The 27,321-nt window shown below is 47.6% G+C and overlaps 1 protein-coding gene across 1 annotated transcript in view; it reads right to left on the reverse strand.

Annotated features, from left to right (window-relative positions):
• Positions 1-27,321, reverse strand: part of LOC126464471 (protein phosphatase PTC7 homolog) — a 125,659-nt gene that overhangs the window by 26,358 nt on the left and 71,980 nt on the right. The window contains exon 3 of the mRNA XM_050096237.1: positions 17,080-17,278. Within this exon, the coding sequence (XP_049952194.1) occupies positions 17,080-17,278 (199 nt within the window). The remainder of the gene's footprint in view (positions 1-17,079; positions 17,279-27,321) is intronic.

Below are 27,321 nucleotides of genomic sequence, written 5' to 3' on the forward strand. Positions count from 1 at the left end.
ACCGGCGGGTGGCGGATCCTGTTCCATCGAGTCATCGCAAGCTGCGGCCGCTGTCCCTGGTTGTGTAGGAGGGGCAGCATCATTTGCCGACGAGAGGCCAGCTGAGCGCCTGGCAGCAGAGTGTCCCGGCGAAACTGAGGACGGCCGGGAGCAGCGACTCACGGTTGGAGCGTCAGGCGAAACGCGCCGGGGTGGAGAGGGGGATAGAGACTTCTTCTTGGAGGCCTTCTTGGAAGTCCGAGGAGGCACAGCGATGGTGGGCTGGACCCGAAGAAGGTCCTCACGCGCGGGGTCCGTTTTGGAACGCCGGACCTCGGAAGCTGGGGTCCGGAACGTTTCCCCGATGGACGCCTGAGAAGAGGATCGCTTCTCAGGTGGTGGGGAAAGGAGGAGGAGGAGGAAGGGTGGCCCCTGGGGCAGAGGGGGCGGGGGCCACGAGGGAGGAGGATTTGGAAGGGAGGGATTTGGGAGGCGGAGGCAGAGACCCCGGATGGGGGGAGGAGGCGGAGGGGGGACAGGATAGGGGTGAGGATACCGCGGAAGGAGTGGACACAACTGAGGCAAACGAAGTGGTCAACGGCACGGGATGGAGGTGGTCATACTTCTTCCTGGCCTCAGAATAAGAGAGACGATCCAAAGTTTTGAGTTCTTGTATCTTCTTCTCCTTCTGATATGCAGGGCAGTCTGAGGATCTAGGCGAGTGGATGCCAGGACAATTAACGCACCGAGGTGGTGGGGTGCATGTATGTTCCTCACGAAGAGGACGTCCACAATCGCCACAAAGGGGCTCAGCCTCACACTGTGACGACATGTGCCCAAAGCGCAAACACCGAAAACAGCGCATAGGAGGCGGGACGTAAGGTCGCACATCGCACCGGTAGCACATCACCTTTACCTTCTCCGGGAGAACGTCCCCCTCGAAGGCGAGGATAAAGGCCCTGGTGTCGATGCGACGGTCTTTGGGGCCGCGCTGGACTCGCCGGACGAAATGCACGCCTCGGTGCTCCAGGTTGGCCCTGAGCTCCTCATCAGACTGCAGCAGGAGGTCCCGATGAAAAATAACCCCCTGCGTCCTATTTAGTGCCAGATGCGGGACAATGGACACTGGGATGTCCCCTAGGAGGTCGCACGCCTGGAGCGCCACCGACTGTGTGGCGGAGGTGGTCTTTATAAGAACGGAGCCCGAACGCATCTTACTGAGAGCCTCGATTTCCCCGAAGACGTCCTCAATGTGCTGAACAAAGAACATGGGCTTGGAGGTGGCGAACGTCCCCCCAACGGTTCGAGAACAGACCAAATAGCGGGGGAAGTACTTCACCCCAAACCGGCGGGCCTGTCCCTTCTCCCAGGGAGTGGCCAAGGGGGAAAGGGCAGGAGAACCAGAACTAGAGACAGTACCTTTCCTTTTGAAAGACTCGGCCGCAGAGCGACCTGATACGTGTTGACGTTTCATCTGCGAAACGTCCGCCTCGATGCCACCCACTCCGACCAGGGGCTCTCCCCACGGGCGCCACCCAGCCTCAGCACGGGCCACCTGGCAGAATGATCGTTGCCGGGAGTCCTGATGCCCCAAGGAGACGGGCATCTACTCCTTGGCCGACGTGGGGAGGGTGCAGCTCAGGTATCGGCAGTACGATCCCTGTGTTGTCAGGGGGCTACAACCTAGAGGGTACATGACGACCCCACCACAACGGGCTGGCTACCGTGCTGGATTTCTGGTGCCATGGAAAGTCCATCATGATTGTAGGTGCAGATGGGGACGCACTATGGGCGTAACTTGTACAACCCATCAGGCGTTTAGGCCCAATTTGAGGAATAGTGGGTATGGTTATGGTTACAACGCCGGTACAATGCTGAGTGCCAAGGTCTTAGTGCACTGAGGACCAGTGGTACACCACGTAAGGTGTCCTTCCCCAAAAGGCTCGTACTTCTGTAGAATTTTGAAAAATGGAGGTCAAACCCCAAGGGGGACCATCACATGGAAGGCCGAAACGGTTGGAACTCCTTTTAGTCGCCTCTTACGACAGGCAGGAATACCTCGGGCCTATTCTTACCCCAGACACACAGGGGGAGATTAAGAAGATTGAAGACCTAACCTAACCCAACCCAAACCTCTCCTGTAGCAAGGAATCTGGGTGTTACAGTAAGCCTGTCTTCTGCAGATATAACAGTTCTTAAGTGGGTATTGTGCTTTGTGATACGAGGACACACTTCACTGAGCAAATACTGAAATCTTTGCTCATCCATTCTTAAGTAATTTATGTACAACTTTATGTCCTCCACTACAAGCTCACGTAACAAGTTTTCTTGAATGCTTTTATCGTCTTCTTGTAAAACACACGGCTTCACCAAGGTATGTTTCATTTTTTTCCCCCGCTTCTCTTCCACATGTGCACACAGTGCAATTGAGGTATATGCAACTGCTGCGTTTAATAACAAGTTGTTGTTGTCACCCATCATGAACTTTGACAAAAAAAATGATGACAGTGTAATACCCCTTTTTGCGCCATGTCAAAGATCTTTGTCAAATAAATTTGACAAATATTTGATCATATCTTCGATCAAATCTTTGACAAATAAATTTGACAGTATAATACCAGCCTTAGTGAGCTGCCATTTGGGTGTGCACAGAGGTGGGGTAGGAATCAGCAAACGGATAGCACATGGGAAATGGTCACTCGAGTAGGCATCAGAAAGAACAGACCACTCAAGATGATGGGCAAGCTGGGCAGTGCAGAAGGAGACATCCAAATGGGAATAGGTGTGTGAGGAGTCAGAAAGGAAAGTAGGTGCTCCATTGTTAAGGCAGAAGAGGTTGAGTTGATTAAGATCAGCCAAGAAGGCATCTCTGACAGCACAGGTTCTGGGAGAACCAGAAAGGGGATGATGCACATTAAAGTCACTGAGTAGCAGAAATGGGGGGAGATATCTGCCCAATAAGCTGAAGGAAGTCTCCCCTGGTGACATCGAATGACGGAGGGACATAAATGACACAGAGGGAAAAAGTCAGGTGCGGAAGGACAAGGCAAACTGCAACAGATTGAAAAGGGGAGATGGGCTGACTGGTTGTCTTCCCATATGAGCAGTATGATGCCCCCATGAAATGGGATGCCAACCTCAAAGGGAAGATCATGAAGAGGAAGAGATGTAGGGGTGTCATCTCAGCGACTGCCGAGTGACATCCTGTGAAGAGCCACTACTACAGGGCACAGAAACAGGAGGATTCTGCTCCATGAGGTCCACAGAAGCATCTGCTTGCTTCTGCAGTTGGTCTGTGGAGTCCAATGCTGAAAAAAAGGTTGGTGGTGTGCACCACCGACATGGAGGCCAGCCAGGCTAAGATATCATGTGGCGACACCATCGAAGAGGATCTACGAGTCTGTGAAGGAGAAGATCATTTGCCTTTGGTGGACTTCAAGCTTCTCCAGTTAGAGGAAGACTCTGGTGTTGGTTGGCCGGAGTGACATAGGAAGTCATTGCGGGAGTACTATTCCTATCCTTTCCAGCCTACCAGTTGTGTAGCTGGTGGCTTCGCGTTTTGAGGCGAGAGTGTTCGGCTTCTTGCACAGTTGCATGGGGGGATGACAGTGCTACCTTGACACTGGGCGATTTCACAACCTCAGAGCTGAATCTGACGTCATACGTCAGCGTGGCCTTGTCCTTCGAGGAGTGAGGGGTAACAAGAACAGAACCATAGGTGCCGGACCGGAGCATGCAGAGTTCATGACTAGCCAATAACTTGCGAGCGATTGGGTAAGGCACTTTTTCATTTACCCGGATCTCTTTGACAGCCCACTCATCAAGATACATGGGACAATCCCAAGAGGAGGCAGCATGGCTGCCATTGCAGTTGATACAGCAGGGAGGAGGAGGCAGACAATCATCCTCACATGCATCCCTGCCACAGGTTACACATTTGGCTGTGTGTCGACAAGACGTTCTAGTGCGGTTGAAATTATGATACTGGTAGCAGCGCATTGGGTTCAGAATGTATGGCTGGACTGTGATAATTTCATAGCCCGCTTTGATCTTTGAAGGAAGCACTGCTATATCAAAGGTGAGAGAAAGAGTGCAAGTGGGCACTAAGGAGGAATCTACCTTTCTCGTTACCTGGTGGATGGCAATGGCACCATAAGGAGAGAGGCAAGATTGGCTTTCGGCCTCGGTTAGACCGTCGAACAGCCAACTGTAAATAACATCATGGGAAGAATTCAGAGTTATATGGGCCTCGACACAAACAGGGCAGCCGTGGAGAAGTGAGGAGGCAATCAGTCATTGTTCTTGAGAATCGAAACTAGTCTCCAAAAGCAAAGTGCCATTCCATAAACAAGAGCAGGATTTCACAACAGGGCCGGCAATTGTATCGACACCTTTCTGAATAATAACCAGATGTACCATGGCTAAGAACTGACCGTCTTCAGTATGTGAGACAATGAGGAACCATGGTGCAACGGGAAGGGTCTAGATTATTCTCTCATTGTGAGAAAATCCCCCATGATTACCAGTGTCTCTGATGGCATGCTCCTTCTGTGAAGGGCTCGCACCCGCATTAGGTGATTGTTTATACCTCACGAACACCTGACAGAGGGACCCCCAGATATGTTCCCCAAGAGAGGAGAAAAAGAATAGCAAGAGGATAGACATGCAGTGTGGAAGGGAATGATGCTGCAAAGGCTGGGGCCCCATGGTAGCCAAGCATGAACCCACCAAAGAGTGACGAGCCCCCTGGGTGGGGGGTTATGAAAAATCTGTATATCATCATTCACGAGTCAAACATTTGCTGTTCTTTCATATTAACATGTGGTGGTGGTGGTGTGTTAAAAAGGGACTAAACTACTGGGTCATCAGTCCCTCCATGTCATGAGATGAACACGTAAAAAGCTAAATACAAAAGAAGTTGGAACTTGGCTGCTCCAACTATATAAATAAGTCAAAGAGTTTAAAAAAGTGCATGACAATAGTTGTAATACGATCGGTAGAAGATAATTGAGATAATCAAGGCAGTATCATGCACAAGAGGGTTTAAAGGCAAAACAAAGTGACGGGGGGATGGGGGGGGGGGCATAAAGTTGCCTGCAGTCACATGGGGGGTACCCACCACAGAGTGAGGCTCTCCCCCCCACAACCACCCCTGACACTGAAAGTGGGAGAAGACATAGTTTAGTGTACAATCCGCTGTCTCTCTCAGGAAATACAACACTTGGGTAGTGGCTGTCTTGACATCTGCAAGCACCTGAGGTAGAGAGGTAGGCAAGCTGGGAACGTGCCATAGCTTGGCCAGCAGGGCGCAGTCAACAAGAGCATGTGCTATTGTCAGTAGACTACCACAACTGCAATGAGCAGGATTCTACGAACACAGAAGGACTTCTGTGTTTAGTCTGTAGTCAGCACGACACAATGGCACCTTTCCGAGAGGCCTGGAAAATGTAAGCCACATCTTAGTAGACGTCTTACTTGCTCTTAACTTGTTTTGGTTCCTAGTAGCCTGCCATTCCAATTCCCAGAGCCTCAAAATACTGTGTCAAAGTTGTAATCTGCTTATGTCCTACTGCGTGTGCAAAAGCATAACGAATCTTGTCATTGACTTTCAATCCATCGTTTAGATGCATACTGAATTAGAATAATCGTGGAGGATTGAACAAAACAAGTGTCAGAAGGGTAGAATCAACTTCCTGCTTGAAACAAAAAAGGTCTATTTGTATCATAGGACAGGGTACAAGTGGGGTGTGTCGAGAGGGAGCCCTAGGAACATAAAGGAGGCTGTTGGAGGTCCTTTAGTAGAGTATCAAGTCAGATCCCAGTTGTCTACCCAGTTTTAGGCAATGCACAAACAGTTTGAACTGTTGTTAATGGAACAGAGTTGAGTGACATACCGTGTAATTAGCCAGATACTGTTGTTGTCTAAACCGCAGTGATGGGGCACCAGCTTACACCAGGCGGCTGTTAACAGGACTTGTATGGAAGGCCCCTGTTGGCAACCGCATGTTAGTGTGGTGAATAGGATCCAGCAAGCTCAGCACCGATGGTGCTGCTGACCCATAGGCAACGCATCCATGGTCCAGAGCAGGATAAAATCAGTGCTTTGTAATCTCTGAAGAATTATACAGTCCATGTCCCACAAGGAGTTACTAATAAAACTGTGAGAATTTAGCTTCTTCACGCAAGTTGTCTTGAACCAGCGGACATGTGGCAACCAAGTTAGGTTGTTGACAAATAGAATACCAAAGAATTGAAAAGTTTCAGTGACTTCAAGAAACTGGTCACCAAGATAAATTTCTAGGTGTGATTGCAAAGTCTGGAGTTGGCAAAAATGCACAACTTGTGATTTTGCAGAAGAAAATTGATAGCTGTGATTCAGGGCCCAGTCATGTACTCTTCAGGCAGCCCCCTGAAATTGGCGCTCAGCGATGCACAGTGATGCGGAGGCTTAGTACAGGCAAAGATCATCGACTTACAATGATGCAGGGACTGTGGGATCCCACTGCATTTACAATACCGTTGATAGTAATAGCAAATGGTTTTACACTCAGAACCAATCCTTGAGGGACTCCAATTTCCTGTATTATTGATTGCTGAGAGTCGGAAAACATGGAAAAGTTGGAGAGATAGGAAATTCTGGATAAAAATGGGTAAACTGCCCCAGAAACGTCACTCATGCAGTGCAGATAGTATGCAAAGACACCAGGTGGTATCATTATGCCTTCTGTAGGTCAAAGAACACAGGAATCAGATATTGGTGATGGGTGAAGCTTTGCACACTGCACATTCCAGACAATCCATACGTTCTGTGGTGGACTGGAAAGCCTGAAAGCCACTTTGGAATCGTGATATATGCCCTTCAGCTTCAAAGTACTAACAAAGATGGCAGTCGACCATACATTCATATAGCTCACACAGCCCATTCATCAGAAAGACTGGCCAGTACTTAGTTAAAATATGTGGATCCTTTCCCAGTTTCATGACAGGAACAATAATATCTTCTCACCATTGAGAAGGAAATTCTCCTTCCTGCCAAATACGATTGAAAAGCCTGTGGGTATGTTTCATGCTGTCGGCACAAAAATGTTTCAGAATTTGATTGTGGATTTTGTCGGGTCCATGGGCCATATCTCGAAACTCTGCCAAAGCACTATGAAACACCTTCACTAAGAGGAACACTGTATGACAGGACCATGTGCATGAAAGGATAGCGGGCAGCACTCAGTGAGGATGGTAATCACTGCAAGTGGACACTTCAGTGAAGTGTGTCGCAAAATATTAGACAAGTACCATGGGATCAGCGCAGATATTACTATTGACACGGATGCGAGAAACCATCATGGGTGGTGGTTGGCCATGAATTTGGAGGAGTTTAGTCCATACTTGGAATGATGGGGTGTGGGACTGCATAGATGATACATATTACTCCCAACACTCCTGCTTCCTTTTCTTTATTAAAAACCGCACTTTCACCCGGAGTCCCTTGAATGCTGTTAAATAATCCAGAGATGGGCAGTGCTTGAGCCACTTAACTGCCCTGCGGTTTTCCCCAACAGCTGCGGCTATATCTTCAGACCACCACTGCACCAGCGGCCGTTAGGATGAGCTGGAGGAGTATGGTATCATGCTGCAGCAGCACGAATAATATTATCAACAGTATCCTGTACAACTTTGTCAATATCTGTTGCATGAATAGCTGCAAATGTGGCTGCAGAGTAGAAAGACTGTCAGTCAGCTAGAAAGCTGCAACCAACACAGCACATGTTCCAGATTTCTGTGAGTGAAGAGGGGGAGAACGATAGGAAAATGGTCACTGTCACAAAGATTGTCATGGACACACCACTGAACCAGGGATAAGATATTCAGGCTGCAAACTGTGAGATCAATAGTTGAGTATCTTCCATGGGCTGCACTGAAGTTTGTTGCAGCTGCAGTGTCGAGTCGGCAGACATCCACTTCTGAAAGGTCTCTCTGCGAGACATAGTGTCGCTCCTCCACAGAGGATTATGAGCATTAAAGTCCCTCAGTATGATGACTGAGGAGGTAGCTATTCCAGTAACTCTAAAAACTGATGGTAATGGAAAGGTCCGTCTGGGGGTGGGCACACATTAAAGACTGTCACCCAAATTGACAAGCAGACACTAATGGCCACGGCCTCTAGCTCAATGGTAAGGGGCACCTGCTCACTGAAAATATCAGAGCATATGAGGGAACAAACCCCACCACATGTTCTCTCAACAGTAACATGACTGGTACAGTAGGGTTTGTAGTTTTTCAGAGCAGGGAGATGTGTTGCCATAAACCACGTTTCCTGAAGTGCTATGTGCCAGTTACGAAATAAGTAGCCCTTAAATGACAGAGTTAGGTCAGATGGTGATAGTAGCTGTTACTGAAGGAGCTTTGGAGTCAGGTCTGAGAAATTGGCGAATGGAGAAGATGGGTGTGATTACTCCTCTGACAGGTCACAGTCCACCTTATTATGTAATACAACATCAAGGTGCAGGGTTGGGGAGCAGAACATCAGAAGCCTCTGAAAGTAGTTTATCTTGCTGCTTATCCTCCTTATCCTTGCGAGATTTAGATTTCTGTGAACATTTCCCCATTTTATCTTCCAGAGCAAAGAGAACCATACTTTTCTTTGGCCTGCAGCCTGTGCCTGTGTGTGCAAAAACTGAGACCATATCATTCTGATGAAGACTTTCAAACTTTTTCTTTGCCTCTTGATAAGACAGGGAGTCAAGTGTTTTATACTCTCGAATTTTCTTCTCCCTCTTAAGCACTGAGTAGTGCGATGAATGAGGAGGGTGCAGTTCTGGACAGTTGACACACTGAGAAGGCTGATCAGAACAGCTACCCTCCCACTGACGTTGGTCACAATAGCTACCCTCCCACTGAGGAGGATGGTCACAACAGCTACCCTCATAGTGTGCTTGTCCACATGCCCAACAGATATCCTCATTAAAACAGCGGGAGGACATGTGTCCTAACATTTGGTACTTAAATCATCTCATTTGAAGAGGAAAATAAGATCTGACATCAAAACCTATAGGCCATGACCTTAACCTTCTCAGGGTGGTTGGGGGAGGGGACCAAACAGTGAGGTCATCGGTCACATTGAATTAGGGAAGAATGGGGAAGGAAGTCGGCCATGCCCTTTCAAAGGCACAATCCCGGCATGTGCCTGAATTTAGGGCAATCACTGAAAACCTAAATCAGAATGGCCAGATGCAAGTTTGAGCCTTCTCAGGCAAGATGTTGCCTTCGAAGGCCAGGAGAAAGCTCCAGTGACCACTACATTATCTTTCGGTCCATTATGGATGTGGGCGAATAAAATGGACTATATGCCATGTCAGATTAGTAAGCAGCTCTTCATCAGTTTGTAACATTAGATCCCAATGGAAGGTAACACCTTGAATTCTATTGAGCTTGTTACATTGAGAAATGGTGACTGGTGTATCTCTATCTTTACACAGGCCTGAAGTTCCTCCATGTGACTGGTTGGTGTGTGATGTTTTGATTGGCAAAGATCCATTTCTCACTTTTTCTATTGCTACAACCTCCCCAAACCGATCTTCAATATTTCCAATGAAAAACAGCTCTACTCGGTGTTATGAATGGTTCACACAATTTAACAGAAGTTAAAGATGACCCTCATTCAGGACGCCCTTGAAACTCTACTGACTATGTTCATGTCAGGAACGTCAACAAAATTATGCATACCAACTGAAGACTGACTGTCCGAGAAATTGCAGAAGAATGTAATATTTCTGTTGGATCATGTCATTAAATCCCGACACATCATCTTGGAATGCATCATGTTGCTGCCAAGTTTGTTCCACAGCTCATGAGTCAAGAACAGAAAGACCTCCACCTTGCAATCAGTGAAGAGCTTTTGGGTTGCGCAAATAAGAACAAGACGTTCCTTAAGAGAATCATAATTGCTGATGAGATGTGGGCCTCCTGTTATGATGTTGAGACGAAGGTTCAATCTTCACAACTGGTTGGAACAGGTTCCAAGACGAGAAAAAGCTCATCAGGTCAGGTCAAATGCTGATAGTTTTCTTTGACTTTGAAGGATTAGTACCTCATGAATTCGTACCACAGGGACAAACTGTTAATCGATGATACTATCGGGACGTGTTGCAACACATGCGAGAAAATGTGAGAACGGTTGGCCTGAAATGGTTGGTCGGTTGGTTGGTTGGTTGAGGTTTAAGGGACCAAACAGCAAGGTCATCAGTCCCTTGTTGCAAATATGCGCCATTCCGCTAATGGGACAACTCAGTAAAGTCAGAACAATAAAACGGAAAAAGGGAAAAAACAAAAAGGCAGTCATGTTGTCAGTGGTAAAAAACAAAATGAGGGAAGTCGGCAAGAGAACGAACCCAACACTATGCTGAAGCAGCATAGGCAAGACCACCTGTGACTTAAAAGGTACAACTGCTATAATGTAGAAAGTACGTATGGGAATAGAAAGACTAACCAAGCCTTAAAAATGTAAAAACAGAGTAAAAGGGGAAGAAAAGAGGATTTCGGTCAGGGAGGTGAATTGGGAATCTCCGAACACTGCCTACAGTGTGAGACACCCAAACACTCACCGCCCTGCCCCAACACCAGAGAGAGATTAAAAACCTTAAAACTGAGAATAAAAACCACTTTCCCGGAGGAAACCGAGAACCAGAGAGACCATCCGGGAATCGTCAGCCAACATCAAAGGTAAAGTGTGGGGGAGCCTGTACTTAGCACGCAGAGCCAAAAGAAGGGGGCATTCAACCAAAATGTGGGCTACTGACTGGAAGGCTCCACAACCACATAGTGGGGGTGGCTCATCACGCAAAAGAAAACCATGGGTCAACCGAGTATGGCCAATGCGGAGACGACACAGTGTGGTCGAGTCCTTTCGGGAGATGCGAAAGGAAGAACGCCACGGGCCTGGTGTCACCTTAATTGCACGAAGTTTATTAGACAGGGGAGTAGCCTCCCAAGAACTGGCCCATGACTGTGCGAAGTGGGATTTGATGTGAAGCCGTAAATCCGCTGCAGGAGGGGCTACAGAAAACGGGGGGTAAGTAACTGCTCCCCCAGCCAAACAATCAGCGAGCTCATTACCCGGCATACCCACATGGCCAGGGACCCAAAGGAAGTCAATAGAACAAGCAGCACGGTGAATATCAGCGAGATGGTCATGGATGGCAGAGACCAAGGGTTGGTGCGAAAAACACCGGTCAATAGCAAGACTCATCGAGTCTGTGCATAACAAAACGCGGTTTTGTTGGGACTGTTTAATAAAGGTAAGGGCCTGGGAAATTGCCATCAATTCCGCAGTAAACACCCCACACGTAGGTGGCAGCAGATGACTTTCCGTTCCAACAGAGGACGTAAAGGCATACCCAACACGATCAGCAGATTTAGAGCCATCAGTGTAAAAAACAACAGCATCCCGAAACTCCCACAAAATTTGGCGGAAAAAGGAATGGAACACCACCGGGGGGATGGAATCTTTCGGACCGCGGTGGAGATCCATCTGAAGTCGAGGCCGAGGAACTAACCAAGGAGGGGTGGAGGGGAGGGAGCGAGGAAGACAGGACAAAGAAGGAAGCTGAAAATCACGGCAAAGAGACGCAAGGCGGAGCACAACTGGTAAACCCGCCCGAGGGCGGGAGTCGGGTGGGCGACGTCCATGGTCTGGGAACAGGATAGAATAGGAAGGATGAGTGGGAGAGGAACGGATAGTGAGTGCATAAGACACCAGAAGCTGGGACTGCCGAACAGAAAGGGGGGGGGGGGGGGGGGGGGGAGATCCCAGCTTCAACTAGGAGACTATCAACAGGGCTAGTAGGGAAGGCACCGGTGGCTAAACGGATACCACGATGGTGGACTGGATCCAGCATGTGCAGTGTGGAAGGAGCAGCTGAACCATAAACTTGACAACCATAGTCCAAGCGAGACAGAACTAGAGCATGATAAAGACGGAGGAGGAGGGAACAGTCCACACCCCAAGACGAGTGGGCAAGGAAGCGAAGGACATTGAGTTTACGGAAACATCCTACCTTCAGGAGTCTGATATGGGGCAGCCAAGTGAGCGTGTTGTCGAAAAGAAGACCCAGGAAACGAAACTGTGGGACCACAGGCAAACGTTGTGCAGCGAGATAGAGCTCTGGATCAGGGTAGATCGTAGTACGGCGACAGAAGTGGACCACTCATTATTTTAAAGGAGAGAATTGAAACCCGCGTGAGAGGGTCCATGCAGAGGCACGCCGTATAGCTACCTGGAGCTGCCACTCTGCAGATGCCATCGAGGAGGAACTAACCCAAATGCAGAATTCATCCACATACAGGGCAGGGGCGACCAAGGGACCGACAGAGGCCACATGTCCATCGACAGCAATGAGGAAAAGAAGGACACTCAAGACAGAACCCTGTGGGATGCCCGTCTCCTGGGTCCGTGGAGAACTAAAAGCAGTACCAACTCGAACTCTGAATGACCGATGGATCAGGAACTGGCGGATAAAAATCGGGAGTGGGCCCCGAAGACCCCACTTATGAAGGGTAAGTAAGATGTGATGGCGCCAGGCCGTGTCATAGGCCTTGCGAAGGTCAAAAAACACTGCAACCAAATGGCGGCGCTGGGAAAAAGCCTGCCGAACTGCGGATTCCAAGCGAAGTAAATGATCGATTGAAGACCGTCCCTCTCGAAAGCCACACTGGTAAGGCGACAATAGATCCCGAGATTCGAGGACCCAAATGAGCCAACGGGCTACCATCCGTTCAAGTAACTTACAAACAACATTGGTCAAACTAATTGGCCGATAGCTGTCAACAGAGAGGGGGTTCTTACCAGGCTTAAGGACAGGAACCACAATGCTATCCCTCCACTGAGAAGGGAAGTCACCCTGGAGCCAGATACGGTTAAACACCCGAAGAAGATGTTGCCGTTGTGGAGCACTGAGATGTTGAAACAGTTGGTTATGAATGGAATCTGGGCCAGGGGCCGTATCATGAGAAGAAGATAGAGCAGAAAGAAATTCCCATTCAGTAAAAGGTTCGTTGTAGGATTCTGGCTCACAAGGAGTGAAACATAAGGTGGAAGCTTCAGCCAGCTGTTTTTGATGAAGGAAAGCAGCTGGATAGGAGGCTGACGCTGATGCCACTGCAAAATGGGTCGCAAGATGTTCTGCAAGAACTAATGGGTCCGTACAAATGCCATCTGGGAGGTGAAGGCCCGGGAGGGTGGACTGCCGATGGCAACCTTGGAGAGAACGAAGTGTAGCCCATACCCATGACAGAGGGACAGTAGAACCAAGGGAAGAAACAAATCGTTCCCAACATATCCGCTTACCCTGTTTGATTAAATAACGGGCTTTAGCACGGAGGCGTTTAAAGGTAGTAAGGCTGGCTACAGATGGGTGCCTCTTAAAGTGTTGCAAAGCTCAACGGCGATCACGGATGGCAATGGCAATGGCCGTATTCCATCACGGGACTAGCCGGCGACGAAATGGTCCAGATGAGCGCGGGACAGCAAGGTTAGCAGCGCGAACAATCGCGTCAGACACGTCACGTAAGATGTCATCAATACAATCCGACAAGGAGGGAGAAAACTCGACCTGTGCAGTGTATAGAGGCCAATCGGCATGGTGGAAAGACCAACGAGGTAACCTGTCCATCGGGGAGCGGGAAGGGAGCGTGATAATCAACGGGAAATGGTCACTCTCACAAAGGTCGTCGTGTGGCGACCAGTGTAATGAAGGGAGGTGAGAGGGAGAAGAAAGAGAAAGATCAATGGCAGAAAAGGTACCATGACCGGCACTGAAATGAGTAGGGGAGCCATCATTAAGAAGGCACAGGTCGTGGTCTGCAATAAATTGGTCTATAAGAAGACCTCGTCTAGATGGAAAGGCACTGCCCCACAATGGATGATCAGCATTAAAATCCCCAAGAAGTAGGAAGGGAGGAGGAAGTTGCTGAAGAAGGGTGGATAAGGCAGCAGGTGTAAGAGTCCTGTCAGGAGGAAGATAAAGATTGCAAACTGTGACTGCAGAGTCCAAGTGGACCCTAACAGCAACCGCTTCCAATGTAGTTTGGAGAGGAATCCACATGCTAGCAATGTCTGTACGGACCAACGTACAAACGCCACCAGAAGCCCGCAAGGGTCCGACCCGCTTTCGACAGAAAACACGGAACCCACGGAGGGTCGGCGAGTGAGCATCAGTAAAATGAGATTCCTGGAGAACCACACAAGCTGCAGAGTAGGACGAAAGAAGGGATTTCAATTCCGGAAGGTGACGATAGTATCCATTACAATTCCATTGGAGAACAACAGAACGATGGTTTAAATGAGGGCTGAACATGCTAAATCCAGTCCGTCAGGTCCCCACCCGTCACCGACAAGGAGGGGGGCGACATCCATGAACGTCAGGTCAGAATCCGGTTGTGAAGTCGGGGAAGGGACCTCCAGTGACACCAGAGGCTCTTTGTCCCGGGACTTATGTTTCTTCTTCTTTTCAGGCTGAGATTGAGGAGGGCTGTGTGGCATAAAGGAGCCAGATGCAGCAAGATCAGGAACAGAAAGAGACCGGGCGACCTGGGGGCCGACAGACCGCGGCTCTTGCGGTCGCCGCGCGGCAGCAGACCTTTGACCTGGAAGGTGCCGGGAAGGGGCATCCCGGGAGAGGCGCCCTTGACCGGCAGACACCGAAGGAGTGGGAAACTTCTCCGGCTGGGGATGGGGAGCAGCGCCCATAGGAGAAGGTGTGGGAGCTGCAGGGGAGGGGGGGGAGGAGAGGGGTCCGGGATGGGGGTAAGGAAGGGGGAGGAAGGGGTGAAGATGTAACCAAGGCGTAACTAGATGTCACGGACACAGGGTGCAGTCGTGCATATTTCATACAGGCCTCTGTGTAGGTTAAACGATCGAGGGACTTATACTCCTGTATCTTTTTTTCTTTCTTATATACTGGGCAATCTGGTGAACGTGGAGAATGACTACCATGACAATTTACACATACAGGAGGGGGAACACAGGGACTCCCCTCATGGAGTGGACGTCCACAGTCACCACAGAGAGGGTCCTGGGAACAGTGAGAAGACATGTGGCCAAAACGCAAGCACTTAAAACACCTCATAGGAGGTGGGATGTACGGCTTCACATCACAGCGATAGACCATAATCTTAACTTTCTCAGGAAGGGTATCCCCTTCAAAGGCCAGGATAAAGGCACCAGTATCAATACGATTATCTTTAGGATCCTTCTGAACACGCTGAACAAAGTGAACACCCCGCCGTCCGAGATTGTCCCGAAGTTCCTCATCAGTTTTAAGGATGAGGTCCCTGTGAAAAATCACACCTTGTACCATATTTAGAGACTGGTGAGGGGTAATGGACACAGGAATTGTGCCAAGATGGGTACAGGCACGAAGGGTCGCAGATTGGGCAGCTGAAGCAGTTTTTATCAGCAACGAACCCGACCGCATCTTGCTCAGGGATCGCCAAACTTGTCTTCAATGTGTTCCACAAATAATAAAGGATTGACACTGGTGAAAGTATCTCCATCAGTCCTGGTGCAAACTAGATAACGGGGGAAAGGTTTTGCCCCTAGACGACGGGCCTGACCCGCTTCCCAGGGGGTAGCCATGGAAGGGAAGGCCGAAGGGGCAAGAGAAGCAGCACTTGAGGAATCAGTTCCACGCAGAGAGACGGCCACAGAAGAACGGCCAGAGTTTTGGACCCGTATGCGTTTCATCTGCATAGCGTCCGCCCTGATACCACCCACTCCGATCAGGGGCTCTCCTCACGGGCGCCACCCAGCCACAGCAAAGGCTGTCTGGCACGGCGGCCATTGCCGGGAGTTTCGATGCTCCAGGATGACGAGCAACCACTCCAAGGCATGCATGAGGAGGTCACAGCTCAGGTATCAGAAGTGTGATCCCTGTGTGTTCAGGGGGCTCAACCAAAAGGGTACATAGCGACCCCACCACACGGGCTGGCTACCGTGCTGGCTATGCACCCTAGCATCAGACAACGACGAAAAGGTGGAATGTACTAGAAGGGCACACGTCGGAGACACTAGGTAAGGTGCTCTTCCCCAAATGGCTCACACTACGGAGGAGAAATTTTGTAATGGAGGTCAAACCCCAGAGGGGGACCAAGGACTGCCAAAAGGAGGAGATGATTACGCAACAAAGCCGGAGAGTAAATCCAACAGAACCAGGAGGATAGCGGGGACCAACATAAGCAAGGACACCAATAGAGGGAGAGGAGAGGGCGAGGGGAAAGGAGCATGGAGGGGAAAGGAGGGGAAGGGATAGGAAATGCAGCCCGGGAGAGAAAGAAGGCTGCAATGGCTCAGGGCCCCGTGCTCGCCACGCACGAATCCACAAAAGAGTTGTGGACCCCCTGGGGGGTGGCCTGAAATGGGGTGAGACAATTCACGGCTCTTATATCACGATAATGCAACCATACATTCTTCCCCTTGGCACATGACTATTGTGCAAAAAACAAAATTACTGTGCAGCCTCATCCTTCATACTCTCCAGACCTAGTACAGCATAGTACATGAGAAGCACACACTGGGGTGGCCCTTACTTTTCAACATCTGACAGTTCTGCTCCCAATCCCTTATCTTGTTCCAACCAATAAAGAAAATGATCCATGAAGACTTTAGCAAATATATCTGCTTCATGCACGAAGTAGTCCTTCATGTAACACATAATTACCAATGGTGCATGAAAGTCTTTGTTCCTGACATTTTTTATGTTCAGCTCCAATCCTTATCTTTATAAGCAGCAGTAAGTCTTTTTTTTATCTTTCCATTAAAAACAATTTATTTCCCTTACACAAATTCATTTGAATATTTTGATATCAGTATTTTTTATGGTACACTATATCTATAGCTAATTTATCTCAATATTAAGTTATGGTCAACTGAACTGCCTCACTCATGCATAAACACTTCTGGATTACAAAATTTAAATATGTTATGTAATAAGGAGGGCCACAACCACTATAAATATTTGTTATTTCATCTGAGGCAGAGATCACCAGACAGCTAAATAAAAAACTTTTATTGACTTCTAGATTATCTAAAAGCTTCTAATTGATAGTTACCTGTCAGAGAGGACAAGCCCAGTGTGGCCAGGTGGTGGCATTGACAGCTGGAAAGGTGTATTAAAGTAGTGCTGCTGTTCTTCAGATCTGTGCACCACCTGTCCACGGCGTACGACAACAAACCCAGAGTCTCCGATGTTCGCTGTGTATGCCATGTGTGTCTCACGATTCAGCACAACCACGCATGCTGTGGTACTACCTGCAACACATTTGAGAATATTTTACCCATGTCTGATACGACAATTATTGTCAGACTTTTGTTCCTGTTTCTACTGGGAAAAATATTAGATATACTGAAAATCTAAATTGACTTACTGAAGTTTACATACGGCACAGCATTTGTAAATCTTTTCACTAATTATAAAACACGAATACTATTAAGGATACTAGCTGAAAATTAAACCCAATTAGCTTGGTCATTTTCATTTATTTTCTGAATTCCAACTAACAATCTCAAGTGCATATCATTAGCTTATTCAAATTATTGTTATAAACTGGATTTGATGTTTTGCTTTTGGGTAAAATGATGAATAAGTTTTGTGGCTATACAACACCCATACATGCTACATATATGTCTCTGTGCAACAAACACCCTCTGCAACAATGGAATGTTTTCCCTAGTGCCTCACTGATTGATATTCAACATATTATATGCCAACTTAACAGCCCTTTAAAGCCGAATGGCAAGTCAGTTGAAATAAGTAGAATTTTTGTACAAATACTGACTTGCCTTTTCAGGTTACTATTTCCATTCAATATGGCCGTAGGAAAAAAGGGAAGAACTTGAAAAGGAAATGGTCATTGAGAAGATTGATTCAGCATACAGAAAAATCAAAACAACTTTCATTGAACTTAATACCAAGTAGTACGAATGCAAGAGGAATTCTAGTGTCAAGCACAGACGAGAGAGTGAGTAGATGGAAAGCATACACAATTTGCTACCAAGGGACTATTCAAGTTGGTTCCTGTCTGGCGACATAGCATCATCAGACTTTTTGAGAAGTATAATCCACAAAATCTCAAAGGTAACAAGGGCAGATAGATCAAGAACAAAGTGCTCAGATTATAGAGGATCCAAGATAACTATTTCGTCTTCCACCCCTACTGTTCAAGTCAATGCACTGAAGAAGCAATGACTAAAATAAAAGAAAGATTCAAGTGTGGGATTAAAATTCAGAGTGAAAGTGTATCAATGATCAGCGTCGTCAATGACATTTATATCCTCAGTGAAAGTGAGACTTGTAGGACTTGCTGAATGGAATGAACAGACTAATGGGTATAGAATACTGATGAGGGTAAAAGTTATGAATAGTAGCATAAATGATATTTATTTACTATCAAAAACAGTCTTGATCACAATTTATTTATTACAGTGACCGGTTTCAACCACTACTGTTGTCATCATCAGACCTACAAGTCATAAACAAAGCTTTAATTAGAGGGCTATGTACATTAAAGAAAATACATGAAGTTACAAAGCTATAAAATGAAGAATTACCAACGAGTAAAAACCTCCTGCTGATAGTAAATCACTACTGGAGAAACCAGTGCACATCTTACTATATATAAAGGAGGCTCCGCCAACTTCTAACAGAATGATGTCATTGCTAACCAATGGCTTATCAGTTGAATAACAATGTAAAATTTCTTAGTTAAAAGAACATTGTCAAGAAATGAAAATAAACACACACTAAACTTACCTTGTTCGAAAGCTATTGTCAATTAAGAAGCTTTAAAAATATTTAAACATGTAGGATAAATGAACTTTGGTTTGACAGTACATGAGTTGCTCTCTCAAGGCCTGTTAGTGAACCATTTGGAACCACTGGTTGCCATGGTGAAGTTGGACTCCGTTCCAAAGATGTGGCAGCAGGCTTCTTTCTAACAAAGTTGTTGTGAAAGTGGAACGGCGAGGACTGTCACGTCAGATGATGTATCATTGAGCAGCAACATGTCTTTATTGAAACGATTTTCAATAAGTAGGCTGCAATAATCGTTAACTGACATGTGCAGGACATGCTGCACAGATACGATTTACTGGTGTAATAAGAGACTTCCATTTACATAGATTACATAATAATTCTTACAGATCAATACTAAGAAGAAAAAAAAAGAATCAAGAGGGAACAGTAGTTGTGCACATTTATGAAATATTGTCTATCAAGTTCATATGTAGATTCCATTTTTTTTATTGTTAATGAAAATGAAAGGAATTTGAAATTATAATACTACAAGCCATAGTGTCAAAAGTAAAGGAATGTGAATTAGCAATATGCAGTCTTAAAGCATATAAGCAAACATTCTAAAAACAGATAAATAACAGTCATAAATAATGTTTGGCGAAATAAAATTACGAAGTAAAGATAAAATATTTCCTAAAGGTTTGATAATTTTAAAAACGAGGGACAGATGAGAACATTCTAAAGCAGATCGTCAAAAAGCTCAAAGAAATGTGTCTTTGAATTCAAGTTGCTCATTTAAAACAGATAACGGTTTACTTCTGTGAAGTGAATAGATTTCAATTTCTTCTAAAGTATTTAGCAGTACTCCTTTTGGCACAGTATGTAATATTTTCAAATTGTTAGAAATGCAACCCTCAGAATGATTGTATCCATCAAGATGTTGACCAAATATTGATTTGGTATGTGCAGTACCACTAGTATGTTCCTTAAAACGTGTTGGAAAGTTACGGCCAGTTTGGCCAATGTACTGTTTCTCACAGTCATTACATAGTATTTTGTAAACACCTGACTTTTGGTATATATTTGATTCCCCAATTGTGTGTTTCAGTTTCACCTGTAGTGGGTTATTGGTTTTGAATGCTATTGTCACATTTTTATTCTTAAATTATTTATTTATTTTATCTGAAATAGGTCCCATGTATGTCATTTTAGTAAATCTCTTCTTGGAATTTATAACAGCATCATTTGTTTGTTGTAATTTTTGATATAACAGATCAACCTGATGGGCATTGTTTAATTATTAAATAATTTACATCCAAAACTTGTATTTACAGTAGAACACAAAAGTAACAATGTATTAATTTCCTGGACCTCACAATTGCAAACAGGAATGGAAAACAATTTCTATTTATAGAAAACCCACATCAACCAAAATAATAATAAATGCTTCATCATGCCATCCATTAAAATACAAACTGGCATTTTTTTAAACAGTAATACATAGGATATTGAAATTACCTCTTCAACCTGATGCAATCCAGAAGGAAATTGATACCTTGAAACAGATAGTAGTTGCTAACAATTATAATGCCCATCAGGTTGATCTGTTATATCAAAAATTACAACAAACAAATGACGCTGTTATAAATTCCAAGAAGAGATTTACTAAAATGACATACGTGGGACTTGTTTCAGAAGTCATAAAATATGTCAGATGTCATTAAAGAAGAAGATGAATATTGTTGTTATTTTGGATTTCAGGGAGATATAACTCCACATCAGAGAAAACAGCTGAAACATAATCTGGAATATAAATTTTCTTGTATTGCATCACATTTAAAATTATTCTGGGCCTCTGAAGACGCCAATGCATCAATTTATTGCACCCCTTGCTGTGTATTTGGAGGTCTGATACATCCAGATCCTTGAGATGGTCAGTAGTACATGTCCTGAATAGCTTGGTCGCTTGAGGTAGGAGATAGGGGCTGATCCATAAACCAAGCTGCCATAGTGTAAATGTGATCTGAAAAATGCCTTATAAAACTGTCAAGGCATTTTGAACATACAATGATTTGAAGCCCTTTGCTCACAGGAATATCAAGTGTGGAAGCCAGGCTAATTTTGAGTCAAATAATTGGCTCAAAAGCACACAGTGCAGTTAAAATGTAAAATATTGTCCCCCAATCATGAGCTACGGCTAGTTAGAACTTTGACAAGCATGGTTAAAATTGACACACTTTAGTTTCTCTGCTGAGAACCAAAAATCAGTTTCATTGGCACAAGCTTCCAGCCTCTTGACAGTTAGCTGAAATTGCCTCACTGTTGTATGTCATCATCTCCAGTACAATTAAACTGTCAAGGGCAGAACAGTAGCACTTGAAACTGCACTCTGAGTGGCACAGGTTACCTCAGGATTCAGAAGCCAGACGAGGCATCATCTGACCACGCATTGGAGTGTCTAACCGATGTAACTGGTATGGGCTACACTCTGATAACTGGTATGGTAGGTAAAATCCTTGCCCGGCTTCCATAATGGAATTAATATCGCCTCCTTCCAAGTCGTGGGGCACTGTCTACCAAACCAGATCTGATTACAACAAGAAAAAAGTTTTGCTTTGGCTTCAGGATGCAAATGATGCATGATGAATCTCATCAGGTCCTGGAGCAGTGTCTTTGGCCACAGACAGCTGATTCGAGGTCCCAGACGGAGAATGTAAGATTGTAGACCTCATCACATGGGTTACACAAGAAGAAGTGGAGCCACCTACTATCTCCCTGGTTCTACAAAACACTTGCAATGCAGGAGTTTGTCTGGGTGACACGGTGGCGGTAAAAAAGTGTTCTGCTAAAAACAGAGCCATGTCTTTAGGTGCATCCACCAAGACCCTATTTCTCAATATGACTATAAGAGAGGTGTACCGCCCTTGCCTGAAATCCACCTTACTGAGTCCCAAACGGACTGATTAACCGAAGTTGTATATTCCTTCCAGGAGTTCCCCTTCTGCTCATTTATCACTTGCCTTACTTGTGCTCTCGCAGATCAGAAACCATAAAGGTTTTCTCTGATTGGATGACGATTTAATTTCCGCAAAGCTGTGCATCAGGTTCTGATTACCAAGTGGTATTTGCTATTCCATCAATGGACAGACTGTCATCTGAAGTGGTTGCTAGACTGTGGAATGGAATCTGCAGCAGCCCATTTGATGTCACGGCTGATGTGGTCCACCATCTCCTGGGCACAATCATGTTGAAACTTCCTGGCAGATTAAAACTGTGTGCCGGACCGAGACTCGAACTCGGGACCTTTGCCTTTTGCGGGCAGGTGCTCTACCAACTGAGCTACCCAAGCACGACTCGCGCCCCGTCCTCACAGCTTTACTTCTGTCAGTACCTCGCCTCCTACCTTCCAAACTTTACAGAAGCTCTTCTGCGACCCTTGCAGAACTAGCACTCCTGAAAGAAAGGTTATTGCGGAGACATGGCTTAGCCACGGCCTTGGGGATGTTTCCAGAATGAGATTTTCACTCTGCATCGGAGTGTGCACCTCCCCCACTCCCTCTCCCAAACCAAAGATTTAAAGTCACTTACTTTGGTTTTCTTCTTCTTTTATGATATGTTACACATCCTGGAAGATCTCCTCCCTATGGATCAGTTGGAACGAAAAGTACATCTAATCCAATTTAACCCATCCACACTACCCTACATAACCAAGTTAACCAGTCCTCCATGAACGGAGTGTGATTAACCCATCCCTTCTTTTAGTCAAGTTATGCCTAAATTTCTTCTTTCCCCCAATTTGCTTAAGTACCTATCAATCAGTTACTCCATACACTCATTCAATCTTCAGTATTATTCTATAGCACAAGATTTTGAAACTATTTTCTTGGCTGAATGGTCTATTGTCCATGTTACACTTCCATACAAGGTTATACTCCAGACTTCCTAATATGCAGTGTTATTACCAATAAGTGTTTATATCCTGCCTACTATGGCAGTCAGTTACTTTCCTGCTCAAATAACAAAACTTGTCGATTACTTTTAGTGTCTTTGTCTAATCTAATTGTCAGCACTGTTTGATTTAATTTGACTACATTCTGTTACTTTGTTTTACTTTTGTTGATGCTCATTATATAACCTCCCTTTTATTTTCTTAGTGTTGGAATTACTGTCTCATTTCTACAGAAGTAGTACCGACTGGGCCAAACAAAACAAGCTCAGAAAATATGTCATACAACTAAAGATAGGCAACATGACATATCATCCACACCTAGGGCCTATCTTCAGGTGGTGGTGGTGGTGATGGTGGTTGTTGGGATGTTTAAGGGGGACTAAACAGCGAAGGTCATCAGTCCCCCATTCCGAAAACAGGCGAGCCGAAAATTTGCGGAGCAGGTAAAAAACCAAAGGGGGAAGGAGACTCCCCACCAGGCACTAAAAGAACACAAATGCAGCAACAAACACCACAGACAAGAAGAGTACAGATGAACACCAGACAGAAAGAAATAGAAGAAAAGAAGATGGCCGGAGACTGGTTGACTGACCACGAGAACAAAAAAAAGGGAAAGAGTCAACCATCCGACTACACACCAAAACAGCAACAAATTTTGAGAGACACGAGGACAAAAGACACAGAAAGGGAAAGGTGCAGGACCTCCCTAAATAGAACCATAAAAAGGACTACCACAGATAAAATTTAAAACGTCATCAGCCATGGAGGCATCGTCGCATAAAACCAAAGGCAAAGTGCCCGGGAGATTAAAAGACTGCCGGAGGGTGCGCAGTCGGGGACACTCCAACGAAATGTGGGCGACCATCAGCCGGGACCCACACCGACACAGGGGGGGATCCTCCTGACGCAAAAGATGGCCGTGCATCAGGTAGGTATGGCCGATGCGGAGCCGACACAGGATGACAGTCCCTGCGAGAAGCCCGCAGGGAGGAGCGCCACACATCGGTCGTCTCCTTAACAGCCCGCAGTCTATTCAGGGATGTCATGCCACGCCACTCAGCAGTCCACATCCCAAGCACCTTACGGCGCAACACCAACTGCTGATCGCGAGCCGTGAGGCCGATCTCCAAAGCTGGAGCATCGATCGCCCCTTTGGCCAGCCTGTCAACACGTTCGTTCCCCGGGATGCCAACGTGACCTGGTCCAAACAAAGACCACCGAACGACCAGAACGGGTAATGGCGGAAATAGATTCCTGAATAGAGGACACCAGAGGAGAAGAGGTATAGCAGTGGTTGATGGCCTGGAGGCTGCTCAGGGAGTCACTGCAGATGACGACGGACGTACCTGAGCAGGAACGCATATGCTCAAGAGCGCGCAATATGGCCACCAGCTCTGCAGTAAAAATACTGCAGCCAGCCGGCAAGGAGCGCTGTTCAACATGGGCAGCGTGAGCAAAAGTGAAGGCAGTGCGACCATCAACCAGGGAACCATCAGTGTAGACAGTCTCACAGCCCGAAAATGAGGCGAGGAGCGCAAGAAAACGGCGACGGAGGGCCACAGGCGGAACCGAGTCCTTGGGTCCCTGTGCCAAGTCCAGACGGACGGACGGACAGCCGGGGCAAACACCAGGGAGGCGTAGGTGCACGGACCCGGAAGGGAGGCAGAAGAGGGAATGACCCCAGTTCCGACAGCAGGGACTGGATGCGGACAGCTATGGAAAGCCCAGACCTAGGTCGCCTTTCGGGCAGATGGAGGACCATGGCAGGGAAAATCAGGCGATGATTGGGATGGCCCGGCAAGCAATGCACGTGGACAGCATAGTCGGCGAGCAGTCGATGGTGGCAAATCTGCAGCGGGGGAACCCCGGCCTCCTCCAGGAGACTATCCACCGGGCTCGTACGAAAAGCGCCAGTTGCAAGCCGAACCCGACAGTGGTGTATGGGGTCTAGCAACGTCAACACTGAGGGTGATGCAGACCCATAGGCCAGGCTCCCATAATCAAGCCTGGACTGCACAAGGGCTCTGTACAATCGCAACAGCGTGCAGCGATCTGCACCCTTGGCTCAGGCAGCGGAGTGCGTTGAGGTGCCGCCAGCACTTTTGCTTCAGCTGAGTAATATGAGGAACCCATGTGAGCCGGGCATCAAAGACGAGTCCTAAGAAGCGGCAAGTGTCCACCACTTCAAGCAGGCGGCCGTCGAGGTAAAGTTCAGGATGAGGGTGGACCGTCCGACGCCTGCAGAAGTGCATAACTCGAGTCTTGGCTGCAGAGAACTGAAAACCATGAGTCAGAGCCCACGATGCTGCCTTGCGAACGGCTACTTGCAGCCTGCGTTCGGCGACTCCCGTGGTCGTTGATCTAAATGAGACGCAGAAGTCGTCGGCATACAAAGAAGGAGACACCGACGACCCCACGGCTGCAGCCAGACCATTAATGGCCACGAGAAATAAGAAGACGCTGAACACCGAGCCCTGTGGGACCCCATTTTCCTGTGTATAAGATGAACTAGAGGCGGCACCAACTTGCACCCGGAAAGAGCGGCGCAATAGAAAGGTTTGAAGAAAAGCCGGGAGCCGACCACGAAGACCCCACTCATGCAACATAGCAAGGATGTGATGCCTCCATGTGGTGTCATACGCCTTCCGCAGATCAAAAAAGACAGCAACGAGATGCTGATGTCGGGCAAAGGCCGTACGGAGAGCAGATTCCAGCCGCACCAAATTGTCTGCAGCAGACCGGCCCTGACGGAAGCCACCCTGGGATGGAGCGAGGAGACCACGCGATTCAAGGACCCAACACAAACGCCGCCCCACCATACGTTCGAGCAATCTGCACAAAACGTTGGTGAGGGTAATGGGACGATAGCTGTCCACCGCCAGCGGGTCCGCACCGGGCTTCAAGATGGGGATAATAAGACCCTCTCGCCATTGCGACGGGAACACGCCCTCGCTCCAAATGCGGTTAAAGATGGTTAGGATGTGTCTCTGGCAGTCCCTGGAGAAATGCTTCAGCATCTGCGCGTGGGTGCAGTCTGGTCCTGGTGCGGTATCAGGGCAATCGGCGAGGGCAGCAAGGAATTCCCTCTCGCTGAAAGGAGCATTGTATTTTTCAGAACGACACGTGTGGAATGATAACGGCCTCTGCTCGGCTCGCTCCTTTAGAGAGCGAAAGGCGGGGGGACAAGTTGCAGTCGCAGAGCTCTTAGCAAAGTGCGCAGCAAGGTGTTCAGCAATGGTGGCAGCGTGTGTGCAGACAGCGCCGTCCAAGGAGATCCCAGGGACACCCATAGGGGTCTGGTATCCATAAATCAGCCGGATCTGGGACCACACGAGCGAGGGGGAGACACAGGAGCCCAAGGATGAGACATACCTCTCCCAGCACTCCTGCTTACGCTGTGCAATAAGACGGGCCAAGGCACGGAGCCTCTTAAAGGCGATGAGGGTCTCCAGAGACGGGTGCCGCCTATGACGCTGGAGAGCCCGCCTACGGTCACGAATAGCCTCAGCGATCTCTGGCGGCCACCAGGGTACAGCCTTCCTCCAAGGGAGCCCAGAAGAGCGGGGGATGGCAGCCTCGGCCGCCGAAATGATGGACGTGGTTAAGACACGGACCACCTCGTCAATGTCACCCTGTGGGGGAGACTCAATGGTGGCAGCGGAAGTAAAAGCCGGCCAGTCAGCCCTGTGGAGAGCCCAGCGGGGCAGGCGCCCAGAAGAATGACACTGGGGCAGTGACAAATAGATGGGAAAATGGTCACTACCATACAGGTCAGGATGCACTCTCCAGTGGAGGGATGGGACAAGTCCGGGGCTGCAAAGAGAGAGATCGACGGCCGATAATGAGCCATGGGCCACACTGAAATGCGTGGGAGCACTGGTATTCAAGAGGCTAAGGTCGAGCTGAGCCAACACATGCTCCACGGCACGACCGCTGTCATCGGAGACAGTCCCACCCCATAGAGGGTTGTGGGCATTGAAATCGCCCAGTAACAAGAAAGGTGGCGGCAATTGGGCCAGCAGCGCAGCCAACTCATGCTGCGCGACATCACCATCCGGTGGAAGGTAAAGACTGCAGACGGTAATAGCCTGTGGCGTCCACACCCTAACAGCGACAGCCTCTAAAGCCGTTTGTAGAGGGACAGACTCGCTATGAAGAGAGTTAAGGACATAGATTCAGACGCCACCAGACACCCTTTCATAAGCTGCTCGGTTCTTATAATAACCCCGATATCCACGGAGGACGGGGGTTCGCATTGCTGGAAACCAAGTTTCCTGCAGAGCAATGCAGAGGAAAGGATGAAGGCTGATAAGCTGGCGGAGCTCAGCTAGATGGTGGAAGAAACCGCTGCAGTTCCACTGGAGGATGGTATTAGCCACGGCTGAGAAAGGCGTGACGGGACTGGGAAGGCAGATTACGCCGCTGGGTCACCCGCTGCCTCCGATTGAGCACCTGCGCTAGTGCTTTCCATGGCGTCTGAGGGACCGGTGAGACTGAGGTTCTCAGCGGACGCCAGAATCTCCACCTCATCCTCCGATGCAGAGCTTGTAGGAAGCAGTGGTATGGGTGCCACCGCAATGTCGTTAGCCTTGGGGACTTTCTTCTTCTTCT

Source organism: Schistocerca serialis, chromosome 1, assembly GCF_023864345.2.
Source record: "Schistocerca serialis cubense isolate TAMUIC-IGC-003099 chromosome 1, iqSchSeri2.2, whole genome shotgun sequence".
Lineage (NCBI taxonomy): Eukaryota > Metazoa > Arthropoda > Insecta > Orthoptera > Acrididae > Schistocerca > Schistocerca serialis.